The sequence below is a fragment of the Pezoporus flaviventris genome, unplaced genomic scaffold (assembly GCF_033815535.1).
Source record: "Pezoporus flaviventris isolate CSIRO_AGI_PZ_B2104156 unplaced genomic scaffold, CSIRO_AGI_Pfla_v1 ptg000037l, whole genome shotgun sequence".
Taxonomy (NCBI): Eukaryota; Metazoa; Chordata; class Aves; order Psittaciformes; family Psittacidae; genus Pezoporus; species Pezoporus flaviventris.
Genome location: NW_026892585.1, coordinates 1,938,655 through 1,963,693, shown reverse-complemented (window position 1 = coordinate 1,963,693; position 25,039 = coordinate 1,938,655). Strand labels below are relative to the sequence as shown.

General features: G+C 42.7%; 1 protein-coding gene across 1 annotated transcript in view; it reads right to left on the bottom strand.

Moving 5' to 3' along the window:
• The window catches only part of ZNRF2 (zinc and ring finger 2), a 52,874-nt gene extending 30,194 nt beyond the window's left edge, over positions 1–22,680 (bottom strand). Inside the window, exon 1 of the mRNA XM_061464449.1 lies at positions 21,713–22,680. Coding sequence (XP_061320433.1) covers positions 21,713–22,184 — 472 coding nt within the window. The 5' untranslated portion in view covers positions 22,185–22,680. The remainder of the gene's footprint in view (positions 1–21,712) is intronic.
• Between the last annotated feature and the right edge of the window lie 2,359 nt (positions 22,681–25,039).

Here is a 25,039-nt window from a genome sequence, read left to right as displayed (position 1 = left end):
ATTTCTTGAGAAAATTGAGGGGAAAAAAAGTCCCATGCTAAAGTGTCCTGCAAACCAGAAGATGAAGTTACAGGTGGGAAAGGCCTGTGGAAAGATTGATTTCACCTTGCCATACATGAGTAAGAACAGCTGTTATTAGAGGAACAGCTTTTAAGAGTGCCATTTTAGACAGATGCAAGCACCCAACAAAGGGAGCAGGAAAAGACCTTCTTAGTTCCACCCGTGTTTGTGGGTGGGTGTTATCCTCCTACCCCATCACCCACAGGGATCTGTAGTCAAGGCAGATGAGAGACTGCTGAAGTCTGCTTCATCCAAACTCCTAGAGCCTTTGTGCTGTCAAACTGACAAGTGCACAAGAACAGGTCTTAAAGTGACTTGTAAGCTATGAATTTACTCTTTCACTCACTACTGTATTAACTGCACTCCAGACATGTCACCCCCCCCCAGCACAGATCTGTAACATAAGTTTCTCAATGGAACAGGAGCAGCTGAAGACAGACAAGTGTGAATATAAACTGAACTTCGCGAGTTGCTTTTGTGCATGAAGAGGTAAGAGCAAGATGGTTTTCATGGAAAAAAAAAATCCACCCACAACCCAGCCTATTTTAGATTTTAGCTTACTACATTTGGGAAGTGTATTTTCAACTAGCAACCAAAACCTCCCACTTACCAACAAGATTTCCCCCAGAAGAATACCATTAATTCTCATAGCATCTTTCCCAAGGGAGGCGGGCAGGAGCAAGAACCCAAAGAACACACTTGCTCTCTCTTTCATACAGGTGTGATGACTCCCTTCCAAAATCTGAATCGAGGGCAACAAAGGAAAGAAACTTTTCCTCTCCCTCATGTCTATTCATTGTCACATCTCTGGCAAGCAGAGATTAGAGCCAGGTTCCCTTCTAGCCGCACTGGCAGACTAACAGCAGTAGTATGGGCAGAAACTAGCCCTATCAATATTCCAGTGGCTTCTGCACACAAAGAGGGCTCTTGCCACATTGGAGAAGTCTTGTGGAGCTGTGAGGACACGAGTTGTCTGAATATGCAGTTAAGCCAGGCTGGACACATTTTTGAGCCCAACCAACTACTTTATTCAGAAAGCAAATAGGCAGAAAGCATTGTCAATAGTTTGGGGCACAAATGTGTTTTATTTCCACACAGCAGGCAAGATCAACCTGTCAGGCAAGCTTAGTTCTTCCATCACTAGATGATGGCAATTAACTCACTGCAGGTCAGCCTGGAGGTCTGAAAACTTTATACGAATGAGATGCCTTAAACCTCGTACTTTAGAGATATTACATATTCCATTGCCTTTTATCTTCTAAATTCACCTATCACCGTTGAAGGAGGAAGAATTCTTCTCTCATTTCTAATCTCTCCCGAACCTATACCTTTATTTGTTTCTTCTTTAATTTTCCTATTCCCACAATTCTCTTTCATTGCTTGGAGCAATATGCTCCTCAAACACCTGAAAAAGGCTTTTCCACTCACAATTTCACAATGAAAGTTGGGAAAGACAGGATAAAGGTGTCCTGCTGCCAGAAGTAAGCACTTCTGGAGTAACTGAGACAACTATACATTTTTAAGTACAAAGAGCAAGTTTGTCTACACTTCCCTTCACACTGTGAGTAAGTCACTACTTTCAAAAATGGTAGAGTTAAAGAGAAAGTTTCCATTGGAAATCACAGCATTTAAAAGGAAGTGTAGGCAGAGCTGTTCCAAGACCAGAAGAATGAAGTCCTGCTTTTTGAACATCATGTAAATATCTTGAAAACTCGTACTGTACAATGCAACAAATCTGGTTAAAATTACATGAAGCATGATAATAAAGAGAGGAGAGGGCTATACCATGCTGACAGTATATTTAATGACAGCTAAAAGGGAAGAGGTATGATGTGAAAATGGCTGAACAATGGTTGACAAGGATGACTAAACTGAACACGTGGAACAGAGCATCTTGTCGGACGCAGAGAAGTCTTCTGAGCAAACTCGCCATGATGCATACAAGGTCTTACAAAAGAAATGGGAGGGACACAGTAAATACTGCACTGGAAACGCAGCAGACAGGAACAAAGGAGCAAGCCCCAGGAGAAGGCAGCATCTGGGAAGACAGCACAGATAATGATGCTGCTTGAAAGCATGCAGAAGACAAAGTCTCTCGGAGAATCTGGAAACTATTGCTCTACTACACAAACAAGGTGATAATGGAGACCTGAGAAAGCACAGCATTTATAGACAATTGGTCTGTTGTCTACAAAGTTTTTACCAAAGTAAGTGAGGGTAAAAGTCAAAAAGAAGTCCTCACTAAGGCAAAACTTTGTAAAGTCCAATTTAGTTGAAATACTTACCAATAACCTACTTGTTCCTGCAGAAATAGAGGTAGCAGTGACAAAGAAAAAAGGGGAAAACCAATCAATGACAAAAAACTCAGAGTACAAAATATTAAAGATTACACCTGGGAAGAATATATGTAAATAAAAAGGTAAATTGTTATGTAGGATGTTTCCAGGACTTTAACTCTTAATTCTAAACGTCATAATGTTTCATTTTAACAGCAACATTAACTGAGATATCAAAAGTAGTTATAATTATATTTATCATTCAGTACAACAGAAAAATGATACCTAGTAAAAGTAGTTTCAAGAAAGTCAAGGACACCTGTCAAAGCATACTTGTTTTCTTGCGCTTTTCATCTCGTTTTGTAATCACACATACAAGACTGTTTATCACCTCAGCACAACAGTAGCCTTTCCTGCATTATTATACACTATTTTTTCTCTCTTCAGCTCTCAAAATAGCAGTCCTCCACAGAGGGCACCTATTTCTTAATTCTGCAGGGAAACATCCAACCTATGGACTAACGTTCTGTCATTCACTTGAAACTGCTGAGAGCAGAGTATGTTTGCTTGTTAGGGTTTGCTGGGGTTTCTTTTCCATTCCTCCTTCCCCAAGTAAAGGTATGACTTATGACTAAGGCCTGAGCTTAGCAGAGAAGTCCAGGCTGGAAAACATCATTCATCCTGAAAATAAAGGAATTTTGTTTAAGGATTAACACTGCAACAGTACTGATGTCTCTGCTTATCATAAAGCAGTCTTTTGTTTTTAAATGCAAAATTCAGTTAGAAGTTCACTCTGCGCTGACCCCTCTATTCTTCCAACTTGAAAAGTATTCACCTTAGTGTATGGACTCTGTTGCAGAAACAGGGCAAAGGGTTACAAAACACCACTTCAGAAAGGTGCACACTGGAGTCAGATCATCAAATCTTTCAGCATTAACATATTTAAGTGTTTAACAGGAATTATGTATAGATTTCTATTAAAAAAGTGAGAGCAGTTTCTGAAGTTTGAATGATAGATACACCTTTATGTACTATACTGACTAGTTTTGCAAAAGCTCCTATTTCTAAGACAGAACCTTTTAAGCACATTTGGGGAGGCACCACAGTGAAGAAAGCAGGCAAAGTGCCTAATGAGGAATAATGAAGATGAGGTATCAGTTGGTTAAGAGAAAGACAGAACTGAACCCATAAAGAAATAACCTCCCAACCAAGTTTTCTTAACTACTGTCAGTAAAAGCTGAAGAAAATCAAGCTATTGACTTACATGCTTTAAACATATCAGTCACGACAGTTTCATCTATGTTCTTTTGCCTCTATTAAGAGAGTACAGAGCACACATACCACATTCTGCAAACTCTAATAGAACATCCATAAGTCACAAACAAGCCGAACTTTCAGATGACGTGCCACATCATTCCTGCCCCAGCAACTAAGTCAGCAATGTAATTCTTGCTTTTTCATGGTCAAACTGCCACTGTCTGAACAAACCGTTAAGACGTATTTTGTGTTTCACCCACATTTTAAGTGACCTTTGTAGAAAACGCGCAGTAGCATTAGCTGTTTTTTACTGTTCACAACTGCTGCACTGGTCTATCAGTTAAATTGTTGAGGAAATTGATTAGCTGCCCATTTTAAACGCCGACGCTTATAAGAGAAACATCTTACCTAATGAGACCTTACCGCAGATCCCAAACACAAGTGAGCAAGCAGTTAAAACATAAGTAATAAAATAATAGTAATATAAATAATAAAATGCTCAGAAAAATAACAACAAAAAATTCTCTGCTTTGAAGGAAGAAAGCTCTCTAGAACAGTTCCTGAAGGGAGCATAAAGAATGCTGGACCTTGAGCCTGCAAGCCTCCCAGCTTATGTACATGTTCATCCATTCACCCTCCCTCTGTCTCCTGGCATACCTCCTTTGCTCTTGCTGTCTCTTCCTGCCTGTGAGTCAGCTGGTGGGGACCGGCCTAAGCAAGCAGGACTCTGAGCTTTCCCAGTGGGAAATTCCACAGCATGGCCACCAACAAAGGAGTGAGATTAAGCCAAGTATAAGTCATCAGCTCTGGTGAAAAGACAGACTTATTCAAGTGCTTCTATAGTAATCTCCATCAGTGTTAAAGACTGCTGAGAAGTAAGCCACAGGCATGTAAAGGACAACCTCTGCCTCCAAGCTTTGTTGTTTCATCAAGTAACTTAAAAATAAATAAACAAATGAATAAATAAATTTGCATTTAGCTACCATTTTCAGAAACTCTTAAAAAAAGCTCCCAAAGGACGCCTGACATTCCTGTTGGTCATCACAGAAGTACACTTCCTCTTTCTAGCGGAGATCTTGCCATTACATCCCCATTGCTGCAGTTGTATCACATCAGAAATCAGTCAACTGGGAGATGTGCCAAAAAGAGAAACGTGCTTTTTTTTGTTTTTCCCTTGAGAGGCAGCAATAGTCAATACAATTCCTGGCTTTGTGCAGCGAGAATGCCATTTAAACATCTAAACTTATGCCTTTGCTTTCCAGAATGGTGTAGACATTGTACCATTTGTTCTATTAATCTGATAACCTACAACAACAGTTTCTCAGCAGAGCTACAGAAGACTAACAGCTGTCTAATCTTCCACCCAGAGATTCCAGCTCCAGGTTGAAACATGAGCGTGTAAATGCTGAATAACATCAGAAGACCATAGCCTGGCGTGCTCTCTGTCTGATGCATTCCACACAACATGGTGGAAGAGACTGAAATTCCATTCTTGGTGTAAAACCAGTCTGTACCTAAAACTATATCAAAATTGTCCAGAAGATGCTCCAAGATTAAAAAAAAACAAAAAAAAAACCAAAACCCCAAACCAAAACATATGCAGTTGGAAGGGTTATGTCACATGCATGAGAATATAAATACTTTACACATGAGAATATGTTTTTAGGTCAAAATGAAAAGCGCCCTTCTTCACTACTGTGGCATTAGGACAATTTCTATTGACAGAGACATCCAAAACACACTGAAAATTAAGCTTGTCGTTAAGAAAGGGAGTTCATAGCACTTAACATCTGCACAATAACTTCCAGAAAGAAAAATATGAATTGTGAGTCCTTCATCATGTTTCTACCTGCAACAAAATTCATTTTAGACGCACTAAGTCCTGAGACAGACTAAACCTGTCACTTAGTTAAACTAGAACTACACAGTGACAGCTTCAAGGGGAAGAAAAGTTCATTTAGGTCCTTAGAAAAATAAACCAAATGTTTCAGATGCATTTATGTCATTTCAGCATGTCACTTGACATACAGCATAGGTGGGATTATAAATCCTGCAGTATGCTGTTGCTGCTCTTGACCTAGCCTGGCATCTCACAAAGTTGAGGGTGGTACCACACAGTAAAATAAAGCAGCAAAACTTTGGGAATATATTCAAAGTACTAAAAAAGGACAAATACAGTCTTCTAATTGATTAATATTCCAAAAAGGACAAGTATACACAAATCTGAGTCCTTAAAATAAATTTAGACAAAACTTCTAACCTCAAATGTATTACCAGGGACAGCTACAAACCAAACATATTAACAGGGACAGCTACAAAGCTTTTTCTTTTTTTAAGAGATAAACAGCTTGTACATAAGAAATTCATAAAAGATACGGGAACATCTTCTAAAGTACCAGTTATGAAAACAATTCTTATACCCTCAGGGACAGTTTTACAGAAAGAAATTGGAAGTGAGGCAACAACAAAACCCCCACCCTTCATAAAGCTATTAGCTATTGTCTTGCACTGGCTGATCTGTTCAAGTAGGTCTTAAATTCATTTAAATGTAAATGTACATGGTGGGTTCCATCCCCAACCGTGTCCAAGCAAATTCCAACCCCATCCAAGCAAATATGAATCGTATTTTGTTCACTTCCCAATCTCTGTATGTTTCTGTAACTACTGGGACCAAACCATTCTTATACCAAACCTAAGAGATCAGAATACCAGAGAAGTAGCTTCTAGAATGTGACTTCAATAAAAGCCTTTGATGTATAAATAAAACCATGTTATATATCATCCCTGCAATGAAGCAAGTTTAAGGGGAAAGTAAAAGAAAGTGGAATGCAACCCTGGAAATTACCCAACAGCTTGCCACAGTTCCCAGCTATATGGCAGAGGTCCAACCTAAGCAAAGCAAAGTTACCCATAAGTTAGGGACAACTGATTTGGAAACACAGCTTTTCCAGGATGCTGAGGAAACTCTAATAGCAATACTGTTTAATGATGTTATTTCCTATTTTCATTTAGAAGTTGAAATTCATGTTCTCCAACAACTGAAATAGCAAAACCAGGGTTTTTTTTTTTGTTTTCCACCTGAAATTCACTTCAGTTCTTCTAGGAGGGAGTAGCAAACTGAATGAAGCTGCCCACATTCTTGCAGAAGCTAGTGTAATGGTATTGTAATATACCAGTGTAATGGTATTGTAATATACCAAAAGGTCTTCAGCATAAAAAGGAAATAATGTTTATTTAGGATTCCTACTCTTAAGGAAAATCCTGCAAGACATTTCTAAAAGCTAATAGTACGCAGGAAAAAAAGCACGTATCTTAAATAAACTGCACGTAACAACAGGGAAAAAAATATTCAGACCACACAGCTCTCTGCAGCAGGGTCATAAAAAGAAAAGAAAAAGGCCACGGAAGTATTTACAAATCCTGTTTTCACACTTGAATCAAAGTATTAGTGTGTTTTCCACCTTGACTTTGAAAGCCATTAAGTGATATTAATTATTTACTGTTTTTGTTGCTTTTCCTCCACAGAAAAGATGGATCTTGTTACCTCAGCACTACTGGATGCAAAGCTGCCCCTTTTCAAAAGTAAATCTTTCAGAATACCATCTTCCAGATTGTAAACTTTTGTCAGGAAAAAAAAACAGTATTATGTCTAAAGGTTAATCTTGCAGTGAGCCTCCTACTGCTCAAGACGTCTTCCTAATACTAACTCAAAACATAACAGAAGTTTCTCCAGGTTTTTAGATATTTAAGGTCAAACATTTTCATCATCTAATTTTAAAAAGTGGTGTCACCTAGTGTCAAAGAAAACTGAACAGACACTGTGATAACAGAAAACATCTGTATAATCTGCTTTTAATTCTTCTACTTCCACTTACTGGAAGGAACCAAGCAGGGAAGTCCACTTGAAACTACAAGACTAACAAGATTTTTAGCAGAAAATGAGAGCTAGCTCCCGACAGTCCTTAAACCAAGGGAAAAATAAACAGCAGAGATGAAATAAAGAACAAGGAAGCTAGCTTACCAATGCTGGGGAAAGCTGTGACACGAAAAAAGAACCTATTTTCTAAGATAAAAATAAACGAAAGTGAACAAATAGATGAAGACTGAATTTCTGAAACCCAAATAATATTAAAAATTGAACACACAGGAACTGTGGGCAGATGAGTCAGACGGTGCTACAAAAAGCCTTCTGAAAAAGTCTATCTGGTCTACTCAAGGCTGACAATGCTGCTTTCTGTATCACAGGGAATTGGGGCAAATGAGAGCCTATCACAAACTCTTGGTCTTTTCAGTATAATCCAGTAGCCCAATCAGAAAGCTGTGGGCCAGCATGAAACTTACTCTTCTTGAAAGGAACCTTGGTTTATGTCCTGGATAAGAACCCAGCGCATCTCATCCCAGAGGCACCTGGCAGGAGCAGCAGCCTACAAGAGGCTTCACTTGAGCTGTCCAGGGTGCGGGTGCTGAACAGGTCCCTGCCCTGGCGGGGTCTTGCCTGGGGCTTGGGGTTCTCCCTTTTTTGGCTTCTAAAGAGTGTGCATTAAACCCTGAACGATTTATCCTTGATTATTAGTCTCTTGCTAATCCTGTTATTAAGTGCAGTTAGCCAAATATCACACCAATGACACAAACAGATACATTAATACATTAAGTCTGTCTTCTGCAGCCAGGCCAGATTCAAGCCCTTTTAATAGCTTTTACTCTTGGTCTTCAGGCAAGATTCATAGGTTAAAGACACAAAGATACTGATTTCAGTTTGTGTAAGCAAACAAAAAAGACCAACAAAAAAAAAAAAAACAAATCAAAACAACATCTAACTGAAATCCCTCTCTATTTGTACAGCACTAGTGCCAATTTGCATACACAGTCACAATTGTACTTCCATCTGTGGTATGGAAAGGTTTTCCATAACCCAATCAAATGCTTTGAGTTTTAAAGAATAATTGCAGCTGGCTTGCTTGTTCGTATGGGAAGAAGCAGCTTCCAGATTATTATCTAACACAAACAGTAATACCAAACAAACGTGAGTCTGTTTTTAAGGAATTCTGTTATCAATCTATTCTCCTGAATCTGGCTCAGCAGAAACAGCACCATAAGTTTGCTAAGTCAGTTACTTTATTGTTAAATATTGTCTGCTTCAGTACCACCCTGATCTTTTATTGCCATACTCATCTAGTAAATTAGAGCTCTCTACAAACCTGATTGAAAGTAAGTGGACATAAAACCTGAGAGATGCTAAACCATTAAGAGTGCAATAAATGCCCTTTCAGTTACATTTCAAGCTACATACACTGCTGAAATTGCACATAATAGCTATAGAGTCAAGTACAATTTAAAAAGAAAAACAAGTCCTTTTGAATCAATTGCAAATTTCTGCATTCAAAATTGGGAATCAGTTGTGAAACAGTAATTTGCTTATTAGGAAGTTCTCCAATACTAAAATTAGTTGTCAATATAAAATACCCAAGGAAATAGATGTATTTCCGTTAAGAAAGAATAAACAGATAAGTAAGTAGATAAACATTTGTTTTCCAACACATCATGTGAGAAAGGAAAATGCAATGTTTAAGTGTTGCATACAACAATAACTGACTGTAATAGCTGACAAAGCATCTTTTCTCTATACGTACCCCTCTACGAACAAGTAATTGTGGTGATATTCCTAATCCTCAGTTACAGAGTTCAACTGTTGTACCATTCGTTCCAGGGTTAGGAAAGCACCATTAAAATTAGCCTGCAGTTTCAGAGTTCCTGCAGAGGGCTATAAATCTAACAGTTTAAAGATATGAGTACTGAGATTACAGAAAGAGCTCCCTTCCTTCAGCAGAGGAAGGAATCCTTGGCAGTAATATATGACAGTTCCTGACAAACAGCATTACGCTTTTCAAAGCAGATCTGTGAGTATACCAGATTTCTGCACACGTGGCTCATTGATTTGAGTAAAGCTATCCTCACAGTGTTGCAGCTGTACCAGTAGCTTAAAAAGGTTCTACCTACGTTTAATAATAACATACCTACATTTATCATCACTGCCTGAAGGAGCACAATATGTTAGAGAGAAACCACAATAGGGGAAATAAATGCAAGAGGAACAAGGTACTGATGTGAAGCTTTTCTTCTTTTCCTATTTTTATACAAAATTTCAGGTCTGAAATTGAATGACAAGTGTGTAATTTTGTAAATTTACAAATCTGTAGGGCATAAAAAGAAAACTGACAGGATCAGAATATTAACATTCACGTTCCATGCTTTAATGCTGTATGTACAGCACATTTACCCAGTTAGATCTTCAAGGAAGCAAACTAAATCAGTTTTCACTTGTGTGCACTTCAAAATACCTCTAACAAAAAGGAAAAATTACATCACAGTTTTCAAGTTTGGGGAAATGCCAGTTAGAAAAAGTGGAGACAAAGAAATACCGAGAAACAGATACCCTAAGATAAAGAATTTAACCAAAATGGCCTCTATTCTCTTTGTATAGAGCTAATTATCTATTTCACCATGTTTCTCCTCAGTGTTACTCCTCCATTAACAGCACAGATATTATTGCTAGACAAAACTACAATAACTAGGCTAAAATCCGAATTAAATGTAATACCCAAAATTATGCCCTCCTAGGAAAGACAGAAAAACATCCTAAAAAAAGACACCAAAAAAAGGAGTATTTTTAAGAGCCAGGTGAATCAGTATTCCTGCAGATACTTTTGTTTCCAATAGCACTTCAGTTACTAATACTGGTGCTGTGAGCAAGGTAACTCATACCCACTGAAAACAGCAAGAGGGCAGAAGAAAAAAAGGAGAGGCTCCCAATAATCTCTACAAACACAGCTTTAGTGTGTCACAGAATCGTGGTTTAAAAGCTGGGAAAGCCACTGTATCAGCACACATACCCATGAATCCCGATTCCCTCTAAGAGTAACGCAACAAACGCCACCATTCCCTACAGTCTTTTCCCCCCTCCTCTCTCTGCCTTACAAATCTGGCATCCTTTCCAAGGATTTCCTTTCAAGTGAACATTTCCTGGGGGGCTGATTTTTCACTCATTTTAACTCTGCATCTTTGTGGATAGTGTCAGGCCAGCCACATGCTGAACACAATCATTTGGTTTTAAACGTACTTCAAAGAATGGTTGCATGCTACAGCTACCAAAGCTTTACAATTCAGCATAGGCTGTCACGGGAGGCAGCTGTTAAACAGCCCAGAAACAGTCCAAATCCATGATGGAAAAAGGATGCTACACCCTCATTCACCACCACACTACACCTGCCATTTTCATTAGTTAACTAACAGTTGGTGGAATGGCACAGATGGAAGGAACAATTGTGGGAAGCAAAACACAAGAACCACTTCTCCAGTACATTTCAACAGGGATCCACTTCATTTTTTGGATGCTTTTGGCTACTTCTGGCTTTGCTGCTAAGTACATGTTTTTCATCACTAAAATACCAGGACGACATACAAAATCGGCATGCAATTTTCATCATTATTTTCATCATTAAATTGAAATTCATCAGTATTTTCATCATTAAATTGAAATTCAGCAAAAATTGAGGTCACTACTATTGATCCACTATTAATATCATGCAACAGCCACACATAGGCAACTGTTTTACAGATAAAGGCTCTTCAGAGTATATTATTTTTCAAGGGCTGAAAGAACTTACAGAAACTCATTCCTATTGACTTTTCTAGCACTACTAAAAGCAAAGGCTGCAGCAGAGCTCCTGGGAAGTTTTTGCTCTTAGTAAGTAAAATGTAAAAGGTCAAATACTTAGCCAGTGGTCAACAATACCTTGATTAAAGATTACAGCTAGCCAATCCCTAAAAGAGAACCAATACTGCCCAGAATTTATAAACCAGAATGCTTTTGGTAGCCACTCCACGACCTCAGAGCATTTCTTCTGAATAAAGTTTTAAAGCAAAATGTAAAATCATCCATTACATTTAAAAGGTTGGTTTACCTGCACACCTGTAGAAGGAAGTCATATATACCCACACAGCCCACTAGAAGGAACTCCTGCCTTCCAGCTCCAAATCAAAGAATGATTTGGGTTGGAAGGGACCTTCCAAGATCATTCAGTTCCAGCCTCCTGCCACAGGCAGGGACACCTTTGACTAGACCAGGTTGCTCAAAGCCCTGTCCAACCTGGTTTTGAGCACTGCCAAGGATGGGGCATCCACAGCCTCCCTGGCCAGCCTGTTCTAGTGCCTCAGCACCCTCACAGTGAAGGATTTCTTCCTTACATGCCTCTTTCAGTTTAAAGCCATTCCCCCTTGACAAGTCACTGCATGGCCTTGTCCCAACCCCTCTCCAGGTTTCCTGCAGCCCCTTCAGGCACTGGAGCTGCTCTCAGGTCTCCCCTTAAGGAGCCTTCTCTTCTCCAGGCTGAAACAGCCCAGCTCTCTCAGCCTGGCTTCAGAGCAGAGCTGCTCCAGCCCTCACAGCATCTCCCTGGCCTTCTCTGGACTCACTCAAGCAGGTGCACATCCCTCTTATGTTGGGGGCCCCAGAGCTGGACACAACACTTCAGATGGGGACTCATGAGGACAAAGCAGGGGCAGAGAATTCCCTCCCTCAACCCCTGGTGATGCAGCCCAGGACATGAGTGGTTTCTGGGCTGCAAGCACACACTGACAACTAATGGTGAGCTTTTTGTCAACCCAGCCTGGGGTTGTGCTTGGACTGCCCGAACCCAAGTGTTCATCGTTCCCTTTTGACTTCATCAGCTGAACACAACTGTTGTCTTTACAACAGGAGAGGCACAGCGGAGACACAAAGGAGAACAGCCTGGGCTGACTATGTCATTCCCTATGCTTGCACAACATAAAGCACACCATTTGCATCAGCCTTCTTATTTCTTTGTTTGCAGCAGAACTAGTCCCACATTTCCAAGGAACATTTCCTCCACTCCCTAGTTTTATGCTGTCACTGGATCTTGGTCTTATCAAGTGTGCGAAATCCAAAGTTTATTTTAGCACAGGGCTTATTATGCTGGCAATGGAATTTGTATTTCCTCCAAACCGAAAGCTATTTCAGTATTGTATTTTACTTCAAAAGCATTTTAAACACTTTTGGTTTTTCACATCCATGGTTACGAAGCCACCCAGTATTATCTCTGTCTTTGAAAACGTTATCACTTACAAACCACACAACTTTGTCGATATGAGACGTTTGGATACAAACTAATTCAAGGCTGAGCTTTAGCAAACATACAATTAAAGCTAACTGAAGACTAATGTAATTCAGTCCTTCAGAAGTGAGGCAATGCCTATACACTTGTCATTCAGTATCTAAATGTTAGTCATCTAGTATCCTAATGTTAGGACAGCTGAATTAGATATTTAAAGGGCGTTTCTTTGATAGCATGCAGCCCTTTTACATATGTGAATTTCATGCTGTTTTCATTCATTTCATGCTGTTCTAGATCATTTCTCTTCAGCCGGCAACAGCCTTATGGGCTTTACTGCACGTGTGGAGCAGGTATCCAATTTCTTCACACAGCACTTCAAAAATATGTAAGTAGTTTTACAGCTATATTTTATTATTTAGGAGTTGTAATTTGTTAATAGAATAACAAAGCCTTAACAAAATGTTGGGTCTTTTTTGTTTCATGTTAAACTCAAAGAATCTACTCATCATATATTTAGAACTACTCCCAGTAAACAAGTATCTTACTCTGCATTGATCTGACTACCTCTAACAACCATACCCATGGATAAGGAGGGGGAAACAAACCAAGCCACTCAAACCAAACCTAACTGGCCATTATGGCTGCAAAATCACAACACTGAAAACTTAACAAGCTCTAGAATAAATTTGACTAGCTAACCCCCAATTTGGGCACTTCACACCCAAACTCAGTAATACTACCTTTCAGGACACTTCATCAAAATCGCCTCTGAAGATGAATCATACTTACCCAGTTTGAGAGACTATAGGAGCTGTGAGTCACTCACTGCACAAGCATAATATGCCTTCCAATATTCAGAATGCAGATGTGTGATTTTAAGCTCATTCTCCCCAAAGGATAGCTAAACGCCCAAGAAAATGGCAAATCCTCAAGTCTGGCATCTTAGGCTACTTCAGTCCTCCTTGCTTTAGGCTACTCCAGTCATCCTTGATGATGCAGCAAAGACAATGAGAAGAAAGGGGCCCGCCTCCATGTGAAAACAGTTAAATGACCAGAGAGAACTGCATTTTACTACTGTCACTGTTCTTTTTATTCTAAAGACCACCCATCATTATCTCTCTGAAACGTGCTCAACTGATGATGCTCTGCTCTATTTGGTAAGGTCACAACGTTATTGCAAAACAGGCAAGATTTCTTCCTGATACTGGAACTTCAATCCGTGTTTGTGCTCAGGAATCAGAGAGGATTGATGCTCTTCCGTTCATAAGAAGTACTGCTCTTATCACCCCTGATAGCTGCAGGAAGTCAGGATTCAAAAGCGACACAATTTTCAGGGAACTACCTAGGCTTTTTGGCAAGGAGATAGTTTATTTTGTAAGTTTTCTGAGCAATCACCAGATTGCTCCAGATTTCATTATAAGAGAAATTTATTAAGATGCTCAAAATACTGTCTGTGTGGTCAATCTGCAGAAAGCACTTCTAAGGAGACCTTTCTTTTGTTGCATATGGAACACCGAACCAGTTTTAAACTGCTTTCATGAAGGCCACAACTGTTAAGAGTACACTGTGATAGGTTTTATTATAGCAGTACAGAACTGCATTTAGGTCGTGCTCAACGCAGCTCAGCAAGAACCCATCCTTCAGTTTTGTGTCAAATTCAATAATCCAAGGCAGGTACATCTATATTTTAGTAAGACATTAAAGAAAAGGTCCCTCTCCTTTTTGCATTGAGTTCTGACAATTTAAAACAAAACCATGGTAAGTGCCAAAATAATTCCGTTTCAACTCAAGCAAATTCATATACACTATACTTTGTGAAAAGAATTCCAGTAGAATCATAACTAAGGTTTCATTCCCCCCCCCGAATACCCAAATAGCCTTTATGTATGTTCAGACAAACTGCTAGTATTGACATCATGTAATTTACTAGTATTTATATTACTCCAGATGCTCAACTAACCTCTCATATCTAAAAACTCCACCTCCAATTTTTAAAACCATAATGAAATAACAGTATAAATCAATCTGACATAAGGACTAATTATGGTAGCCCTATTAGGAAGGGTTTTGGAACACCACTAGTTTTAAAAGCCATTTACAGTTGAAATATTGATAAATAACTGCTTTATATAAATGACACTTCATATGGAGAGCCAAATAAATTGTAACAGCTCAGTTTTTCTTGCCATTACTCTTAGATGAATTCATTATAAGTCGCTAGAAGACATGCAAAGTGCACGCCAGATGAGAACTCTGTATTTATAGCACACTAAGTCAGTCGGCAAACAGAATCTACTAAAAATATCCACAACGGTATGCAGCACACCCACCCTTTGGGGACTATTCACAGGCTGGGGTGGTCTGATTTTTAGACAGGGCAGACAAGGAAGAAGAAAACACCCAGGTAGGTCAGCTCCTAAAGATGACTAAAAGTACCAGAGTCAAATCCCACACAAGATCTGGTTTTCTGCTTGACAGACAGGCATCCTGAGCCCTACAAGATTTTCCTGCATGCTTCCTGATCTCTCTGATCAACGGTATGCAATTTCCATGCAGAATGCAGAAGCATGTCCTGAGTCAAAGTGAGAATCAGCCTCGTTCTTTCTATGGCTTACACTCCCCTTTTTGCAAGCATCAGAAATTAGAAGCCTAACGAACAACAAAGCTCTGGATGCACATGGAGGAATCCTTATGAAAGTTACAATGATGATGTAAACAAAGGAAAGGTGGCCTTGGGAAGACAGACACTTGTTTAGGAAATGTCTAACCAAAGCAAAACCACCCAGGAAGGGTACTTAAGAAGTGCTCTTCTGGTTTTATTCAGGTAAATACATACTATATTCAGTCCAAAATATAGCACTTGGAGCACTCAAAGGTTTTTCACTATTTCTTTTCATAGGCTGAACATCTGCAAGAACATGTTCCATTACCTCAAGTAACTGAACACAATCTGTAGAAATGACTGTATCTTTCTCCTGAAACCAATTAAAACTATTAATAAGCAGCACAGACACTGCAGAAAAATCCTGAAAATACTACAAATTGGGTTCATGCATCTGCAAATAGCAGGGAAAACCTACCCAAAAAATTTCATAGCATTACTCAAAACTGAAAAATGTCAAGCAAGGCTACGACAGCAAATCAAGAACATTTTACACGATGAAGTTTTCCACGAGCAGCTGGCAAGAACAGGAGAGGAGAACGTACCCAAACAGATGGGTAGGCAGCATGTTTTAAAAATAGCTTTGAATTTCTAGCAGTGACAAAAGGTTTTCTTTATAAGACAAAGAAATTACTTGGGAGGTTGGTGGAGACTAGTCTGCAATTATGAGAGAGAACATGAGGAGAGGAACACTGTCGGGGTATCAGGGCTGGATAGGTATTCAGTAGACATTAGAGGAAGGCCTTTGTTTGAACTGGCACTGCAAAGGCTCAATCAGGTATTATCACTTTCTTGATAGCCAAAAGAAATATTTATATATGCCATTACAATTAGCCTGTTTCCTTTCCTTTAGGCCATTAACTATTTACTTTTCTCCCCTAAATGCAGTGCTGCCATTTTCATTATTTGGCTTCTCCTAATGAAGGAGGAAAAGAAAAAGAAGCCTTCAGAGATCCTCTGTAACTCACACCTCAGTCCTTATTCCAGTGTGCCAAGCCTCTCATCATCATGGAGACCTATCTCCAACTGAAGAAAATGAAACACAGCTCCAGAGGCTTCACAAGCTCTACTGAATATCCAAATAGTTCTTTTAGGTTTTTTTTGTCCCAACACTTATCATTTGAGACTAAAAAGCACTTTCCTGAGTGAGCTGGAGTGGATGGACAGTGGACTTTTTGCTGTTCTTTGCTATCCCCTCCTTAGGAGGGTTTACATCTGCTGCCAACCCGGAACTGTATGCTGCCCACTGTATGTATGCAGGAACAATGGAAGAGCCCACTGAATGCAAGAACAGCAAGACCCTGAAAAGGGATTGGACTCCTCAAACCCACCTGTCAGAACAGCTCTTCAGAAACTCCTTATCAATAGATTTGTTCTTGGACTGCTTTCCTAGCACGGTGAATTTTTCAGTCTGTACTTTGGTTAATGGAATGGGAATACATATCTTCAGAGTTAGCAAAAGTAACTCCTCTTTCACTTTGGAATCAATTCACTGATATAACTGAAGAGAAAAGGAGGCACACATCTGTCTCCCCCCCCCAGGCTATAGTTACTGTGAAGTTACATGTATGCACGCAGACACGTCTGTATTTCTACCAGCTTTCAGACTGGTCTCCATTTTAACCTTTTTCTACAATCAGCAGACTTCGGCCAGCCTCTCATTGTTACCGCTCTCCTTTTTCCAAAGTGGACAAACATGGATATGATTGTGTTTCACTGCTGCAGCCAAGCAAACAGAAACAAATCAAAACACCAGAGAGAGCCTCTTAGCTTTCCCTGTTCTGCACCTTGTAAGACCTAGGAATTGCAACAGCAAAACTATCTGAAAATGCACAGCAATAGCAGTGTTACCCTCACCTGCTGGAAAGGGTCCATTCCTTTAGAAAAAGGCAGAATTTGTATGGAAAAATTATAGTTTTTATTAGACTAAAGCCTTACACCCTTTCTTCACATACGGAATGGTTAGGAAGTAATTCAGAGAAATATTTATTGTATCAAAGGTTCGCTGGCCTTCCTCAAACACAAAAAGTCCAACTGCCAGGAGGAAAAGATACATCAAGGGTACCAAGGCATCCAGGCCGAAACTGCAGTAGCAAGTTTCACTGCTTCTAACATGGCTCACGTACACAAGATAGCCAAACAGCCTCACTGCAAAGCACGCTTCCCAACACTTATCCCACGTCAGGGGGCAAAGACCTCAGAATGACACCTTTGGCTGGCAAAACGGGCAGCGTTGAAGTCTTGAAGCGTTTAAAAGCTTCACAATTGCTCAAAGAAGTAGTACTTGTATGCTACTATAAGAGAAGGGCAAGGAAGTGACCAAAAGATAGCCATACCCCCCAAAAAAGGTGTATCAAACTTCCTTCTCCTAATAAAGTTGCACAGACAGAACTTAATCTCCAAATCATTATTCCAAGTCTTGACAGAGGCCTGAGAGCTGTCAACAGTTATATCTGACAACACTATATATTTAAAAACCTGTTCATAAAATTGCATATGACTGTATAGAATGCAGCCTGAGATTCTGTATAATGCTTGCATGGTCCCTGCTCAGTCAACATGTGTGAAGAACTCATGGGAATTTAAAAGACTCAACATGTAACATTTCTGCAGAAGGCCACAGAAATGATCAGAGGGATGCAGCATCTCTGTTACGAGGAACAGCTGAGAGAGTTGGAGTTGTTCAGCCTGGAAGCAGGCTCTGGGGAGACATTACTGTGGCCCTTCAGAACTTAAAACGGGGCCTGTAAGAAAGATGGGGACTTTTTAGCAGGGCCTGTTGTGACAGGATGAGGGGTGATGGTTCTAAACTAAAAGAGGGAGATTGAGGCTGGATGTGAGGAAGAAATTCTGTACAATGAGGGTGATAAAATCCTGGCACAGGTTGCCCAGAGAGGTGGCGGATGTGCCATCCCTGGAGATGTTCAAAGCCAGCCTAGATGTGGTTCTGGGCAACCTGATCTAGTTGAAGATGTCCCTCCCTGCTCACTGTAGGGGGATTGGACTAGATGACCTTTGAAGGTCCCTTCTAACCCCAACTATTCTATGACCCTATGAAGAACAAGCTGCACTCTAACTACAGCCATATCTTTGCTGCAGTGCTCACTGTCTACACAGGAATCTTCATTGCCTAACAATAGAATGGAAAAACTAACTGTGGATCTCAGAGCTAACTCTTCTACACGCTGTTCTTAACAGAAGGTAAGAGTATTTATTTTGGGGCTGGAAGAGAGGGGAAGTCCCATTCACCGAGGAACAGAACAGGGAAGCTACTCATCAAAATTCCTGATAACAGTGTTATCACCTTAAAGGAAGCTGGAACTCAGCACTGCCTTGCAATAAAGTGTCTGAGCATCACGTCACACACGGGTTTGGCCTCTGTATCTGGGAGTGCCATTAAGATCTTAGGGAATTTTGATCTCGCTCTGCTTAATGCTTCAAGCCTATTCCAGGCATGCCTGCAGCAAGTTAAACACTTCTTTTTTGGTTCTAATAATTCAGTAAATCGAGCTTTCCCTAAGGTAAGACATGAGGTTACACTGCAGAATTTAGTCTATGTTGATCATAAAGGAGCACTAGCCTGAAGAATCTCAGACCCTCACAGTCAGGAAGTTAGTACTGTTCCTGTTAAAGGAACATAGAAAATAACTGACCATGGTATTTCCAATACATTAACATATATTTTATACTCTTGTTCAAATGGCATACTAACAAGCACAGTATGGATATAAGTATGTTACATTTGAGAATTAATATTTATACACTACTTTGGCATGCAAAGCTGCTCTGCAAAAGTGACAATGGAGTGTAATTCACTAATGGCAAATTAATTACAGTCATTTAACAAATGCAACACCCATGTGTCACTGACTGATGAAGCAAAGTAGTTTGCCTAAAAGCATAAATAGTTGGTGTTTCAGTTCAACTTATGTTCTTCTTGGTCTTTTTCATTTTAATTTTCATCAAATTGTTATGCTAATCCTCAAAATTCATTGCAGTAGTTTCCCAGATAAAAAGAAACAATTTGGCCAATTTGCAAGTTACAAAACAAGGGAGGGGACTTCAAGCATGCTTATGATAGGCAAGATAAATGCCAGATACCACACCTAGACAAGCCTGAGCAAGTTGCCATCAGGACAAAAAAAATGCTTCAAGTTATTTTTCACCATGCTGATGCTACTAATGGATGATCTCCTGTGGAGCTACTTGTTCCAAGAGTCTAGTTATTGCAAGGAATCAAGAAAACACAAATGTAGACAAGTGCCTACATTCAGTGTGATGTGGAGTACATGTATCAATGACAATACAGAATATTTAAATTGAAAGAAAGAGTAATATCTCAAGTGAGGCCTTCTTCACAGGTGTTGCAGTGTTACAATTAAACAGCTATTCATCCCAATAAGAAATACTAAGTTTTTTAGAACAGAAGCAAGTAGATTCGTTACCATCTTGTGACTACATAAGGTTAGTGTATTTTCAAACTTACTACTTACATTCCTAACATACAGCATTCCTTATTTGCCAGTAGATGAAGGGAGTGTACCCCTCCTAGTGCTTTTCCTGCACTCAGAACTTTCCATCATTCCAGCTGCTATCTTCCTTAATATGCCAATTTCAGAGATTTGCAAAAGACAAAATATAGTCTAGTACAGCAATCAGTAGATTATTACATACCATAGGAAAGTATGAGCAAATTCAGAGTTATTATGAAGCAGGCTTCCTGCATCTGAATAAACAGTTTCCTAGGTTATTGATCCTCAGCACTGCATTCACATTTAATCCAGTCCCTTCTGGCAGCCAGGCAGGTTGCAAGACAGCGTTTAAACAAGAAGATAAGTTTTACCTTTGAGCAACAACTGGCTGCATGTTTTAATGATTCCCTTGTTCCCTTGTGCTTAGCACAAACTGCACAATACTCCATAACAGGACATCCTTTCATCACTAGGAGAAAGGCATGCACCTTCTTCCCCCACAAACTACCTTGACAGTATAATGAGCAACCTTGCAACAAAGCACTCCTACTGAGCAGCTTGGCACTATGAGAAGAGTTATGTTTTCTTAAGGGCAAATATTCCTTTATAATAAAAGGGTTTGAGAGCTTTCTGTTAATGTTCAACCACTGTGCTGAGGTTTAGACCTAGGAAGTAATAGCTATGCGGTCTTTAGGTCAATGCACCAACAACACGCAGGTGGCAGGCCCTGAGAACAGAAACCTTGGGCACCCTGTGATGGCCAGACTGGAGAACTCTGCTTTGGCAGAGAATAGGATGCATGACAGAAAAGAATATCCAGCATGCTACAAGATTCAGAAACACAGGAATTTTACATTGACTTCCTTTTTCCTAAAAGAGAGCTTCTGGGGAAGTTGGTTAGTATTTAGACAGGTTCTATTATCAAGAGAATGAATCCATTAAAGTCACCTTGCACCTTAATGTTTGGTTTACATGAACAACAATGGATGAGCAGTACTGAAAGCACCTTGAAAGCAGTTGGCAACTTACAGGCAGATTTTCAACTTCAAGGTAAAGAACTCAGGCAGTAAAATGCAAGTCCTACACCAGCCCTATTCATCTCAATATCACACGAGACACAAAAAACTATGACGATTTGCTCCACTTCTACTACGCCTCTTACAGGGCCTCAGCTTCTCGGTTAATTCAGAGTTTAGCTGCCTTAAGTGTTTCTCTTGCCTCAAGAGCACATCCTTAAGACTACAGCGGTATTGCAAACCTGTACTTTAACGGCACGGACAGCTATCCGGCTATACTCATCTCTTATGAGGGAGACAAAGAAACTTAACTTTAACTTCTGCTTTTCTTAAACAGCTTTAAAAACCGAGAACCAGAGACCTTACAAAGAGGAACAAGCATCAGCCACATGTTACATCAGTACCTAAAGAGGGGGTTGGTCCGATTTTAGAATAAACGGCGGAGACACATGATCCAATTAAATTCTAATTATGTAAGTAGTAGGAAAGAGTACTTACACAGGCACTGATTACAGTTATTAGAGTCTAAAGTCTCCGGCCGGAGAGGCTCTGCTTCCTCTTCGCCGTCCCGACCGCACTACCGCGGGGTTCGTTTCATTGTTACCCCCCCTCCCCTTCACAGCTCTCGTTGCAAACAATAGGAGACACTGCCCTGAAAAACCCATCTTCAAACCGTGCCCCCTCTCCAGCGAGACTGGAAGAGCCGCCGCTCTCAACAGTGATGATTCAGTACCCGTCCCATTGGGTAGGAAGGCGCCCCCCCAACCATCACCACCACCCCCGCCCGCCCGAGCCCCCAGCCCCACGGGCAGCGAACCCCTCCCGGGATGGCGCTTACCTCCGAACAGGTGCGGCGAGAGGTGAGCGGGCAGCGAGCCGATTACCAGCCGGGGCCCGCCGGAGGAGCCGCTGCCGCCCCCGGCGGGCCGCTCCCGGCCGCCCTCCTCCGGGGTGCTGCTGACCGAGTCCTGCGAGCCGTAGGGACCGCTGCTGTGGGGGATGTTGAAGGAGGACTGCGCGGCCCGGGCCCCGGAGGCTGTGGCCCCCCCTAAGGACCTGCTTCGGGGGGCCGACCCCGCGGCGGCACCCCCCGCCACTGCCGTCGCCGCTCCTCCTGCCGCCGCCGCTGTCGCGCCGCCGGGAGCGGCATGAGGCGCCGCCGCCAGGTGCGCGTACCGCCCGCCAGCGCCCGCCGAGCGCCCGCCGGCCCCGTTAGCGCCGCCGCCGCTGCTGGAGGAAGGTAAATCCCCGCCCGAGTACGCCCGGGTGCGGCCATTGGCGGCGGTGGGGCTGCTCTGCTTCGCGCCCATGGTCCTGCCGCCGTCTGGCGCTGCCCGGTGCCCTTCGCCGCCGCCTTCCCCGCGGCGCCCGGGGGTGGTGGAAGTCCGGCTCCGGCGAGGGCGATCCGAGGCGAGGGTCGCGCCGGGGAAGGGGGAGAGGGTGGGCCGGGAAAAGGGAACGGGTCGCTTGGTGGGTCGGTGTCGAGAGGGGAGAGCCGCCCGCCGGGATCCGGCTCAGCTGGCGGCCCCGGCGCGGCCGTTGCTCGCGGGTCTGGGGCGCCACCATGAGCTGCTCGGGACGGTGCTGGCTCCCTCCGCGCGGCCGCTCGGCCCCACCACCGCCGCCGCTGCTGCCGCTGCTGCTGCTGCTGTGCCCACCGCCGCCGTGACCGCTGCCGCCATCCTCCGCCGCCGCCGCCGCCGCTGAGCCCTGTGGGGGGCACCGGCGGCAGCAGCGCCGCCGAGGCCGCTCGCTCGCCCGCGGCGCGTCGTGCCTATGCCGAGGGAGGCGGGAGGGGGCGGTCACCTCACCGCAGCCGCTCCTCTACCGTGTCGCCATACTGGGGGCGGGACGGGGAGCGGTTACGGCGGCGGTGGCCCCCGCCTCTCCCTCCCACCCCCCGTCGACCGGCGGGGAAGCGGGCCCGGCGCCTCAGCCCGCTCCTCACGCAAGGTGCGGGCCGAGACCGCCGCTGGGGCCGTCAGCGGGGGTGGGGTACCGGAGCGCGGGGCCGAGGAGAGAACCTGCCGGCAGCGGAGGGTGGAGGGTCGGCTGCCTGCGAGGAACGAAGCCCGCGGGGTGCCGGAGGGTCCCCCAACGCGGCAGGCGTTAGGCGGTGATGCTGGCGGGCCGGGCGAGCAACGCGGCCTTTGAGGGCGGCCGTTGGCGGTGGCCTGAGGCGGCGGCCCGCGAGTCCTGAGGCGGCTCAGAGCCGGGTGCCGCCAGGTGTAGGAGCAGAGGGGATAGGGCCGGGTGACCGAGCGCGGGGCGCTGCACCCGAGGCGGCCCGTTCCCTCCTGGCTTGCTGTTGGAGCTTCCGCAGAGCGCGTAGATGCCCGGACTCCGCCTCGGGCGGGATGGGCCACGCCACGCTCCGGCTGAGGGCGAAGGGCCCAACCCGCCGCTCCCCGAGCCTAGGCTTCGCTGAGTGCCCCGTAAGGGTTGCTCACCCCCGCCGGGAGCTTTATCGTGTAGCTCGGCTTTAGCTCTTGAGGTTTGCTGTGAGTCTTGGTTCTGGTGTATGTGGGGGAGAAGCTGGATGAGAAGGATGAAAATCTGTTACATTTTAAGGTTTGATGTAGGAGAACCCCGTAGACCTTAGTCTCTCAGAGAAAAACTCCCATTACTATTGATGAACGCTTTACCCGAGGATTGACTAACACTGAATGGTTTGGGTTGGAAGGGACCATAAAGAGTTAATCCAGTTCCAACTTCCTTCCACTAGACCAGGTTGCTCAGTTTATATGAGCATGAGTTTATAGGAGCACAATTCCTACCATGGGTCATCCGAGGTAAGCTGCTTTTGTGTATGGGTTGTTGTCTGCTCTACCATAAAGCAGTGTTACACACCATCTTGGGACTCCCCATCACACCATCTAGGTAGGGAATCCAACTACCTGCGTGCCTGTGTCGCTATGGCATAGTACCTGAGCTATTTTACAATTAATACAATAAAACAGATCAAAACCTTAATATATGAAGTAACACTTGTACTAGACATACTGCATGTACATGCCATTTATTGCATCTGTATGTATATGTAATGTACAAGTAACATGTATGTGTATGGCGTCTTTGATACTCATGCACATATGTGAAGAGGTACAGAGGCCTCCCTTTCCCCCTCCTTTCACCATCTCCATTTTACAACTGTATGTGCTTGATTTCTGGCATCAGTGCGGCTCACAGTTCAATCTGCAGGAAGAGGGTATGGCAGAGGAGGTGACGAGCCCTAACTTCATTCTGACACCACTTTTCCAGAGACCTGAGATGCTCTGTGAAGAATCTGAACCCCATATAGAGGATGCTGCTGTAAATGGTTTCAGTTAGAGGCAGTGATTCCACAGCTGTCTCATGAACAGCTTGGTCTTTTGTGTGCGGGGCAGACAGCTGGGGTCGATAATCTGCCGTCCCAGGCTATGCCATCCCCACTTGTGAATTATAAGCTGCAGTCCCTGCTACAACTGGTGTGTACCCCAAAGTAGACCAAGCATTAGCACTTTCTAGTTCAGTTTCCTACAGAAAGAAAATTGGTGTGAATATGCTGTCTGGTGTACCACGGATGATTTTGAAACCCTTGCCCAGCTTCAGCCAAATCTCTTGAGACACAAGCAGTATAGAAAACGAGTGAATATGTAGAAAATAGAGATCCTATTAATGTTCTCACAGAAGGGAAAGTTAACATAGGAATTCCTATCTTGCAGGATTCCAGGAATCCACATGGGCACAGGATGTTGCAAACATGACTCATACTTTCTGCTGCTCACAGAATGCCTGTGGCATGCTCAGCCCTATCAGCTCAGGTTTAGAGGGCAGCATGCTCAGTTTTATGGAGTTTTTAAAAGTTCCACTACTGAGTACTGGTGGAACTTGTCATCTGCTGGAATAAACAGCATTTTGAACATAGTACATTGCTACACAATGCCACAGTACTTCCTGTAATTTCTTTATACACTGAATTTAAGAGTTGAGCAGGTATTAAATACAGATTATATTGACTATGAATAACCCTTTATTACATTTAGGATTAAATGATAAAGCTCGGGAGTGGGGAAGCCCTCAAGACATCCAAACAGTTACTCAGTCTACAATCAGAAAATTACCTTTAACAGAGTTATCTCACTGATTTTTTCAGAAGTCACAACAACAGGATAGCCTGCGTTCC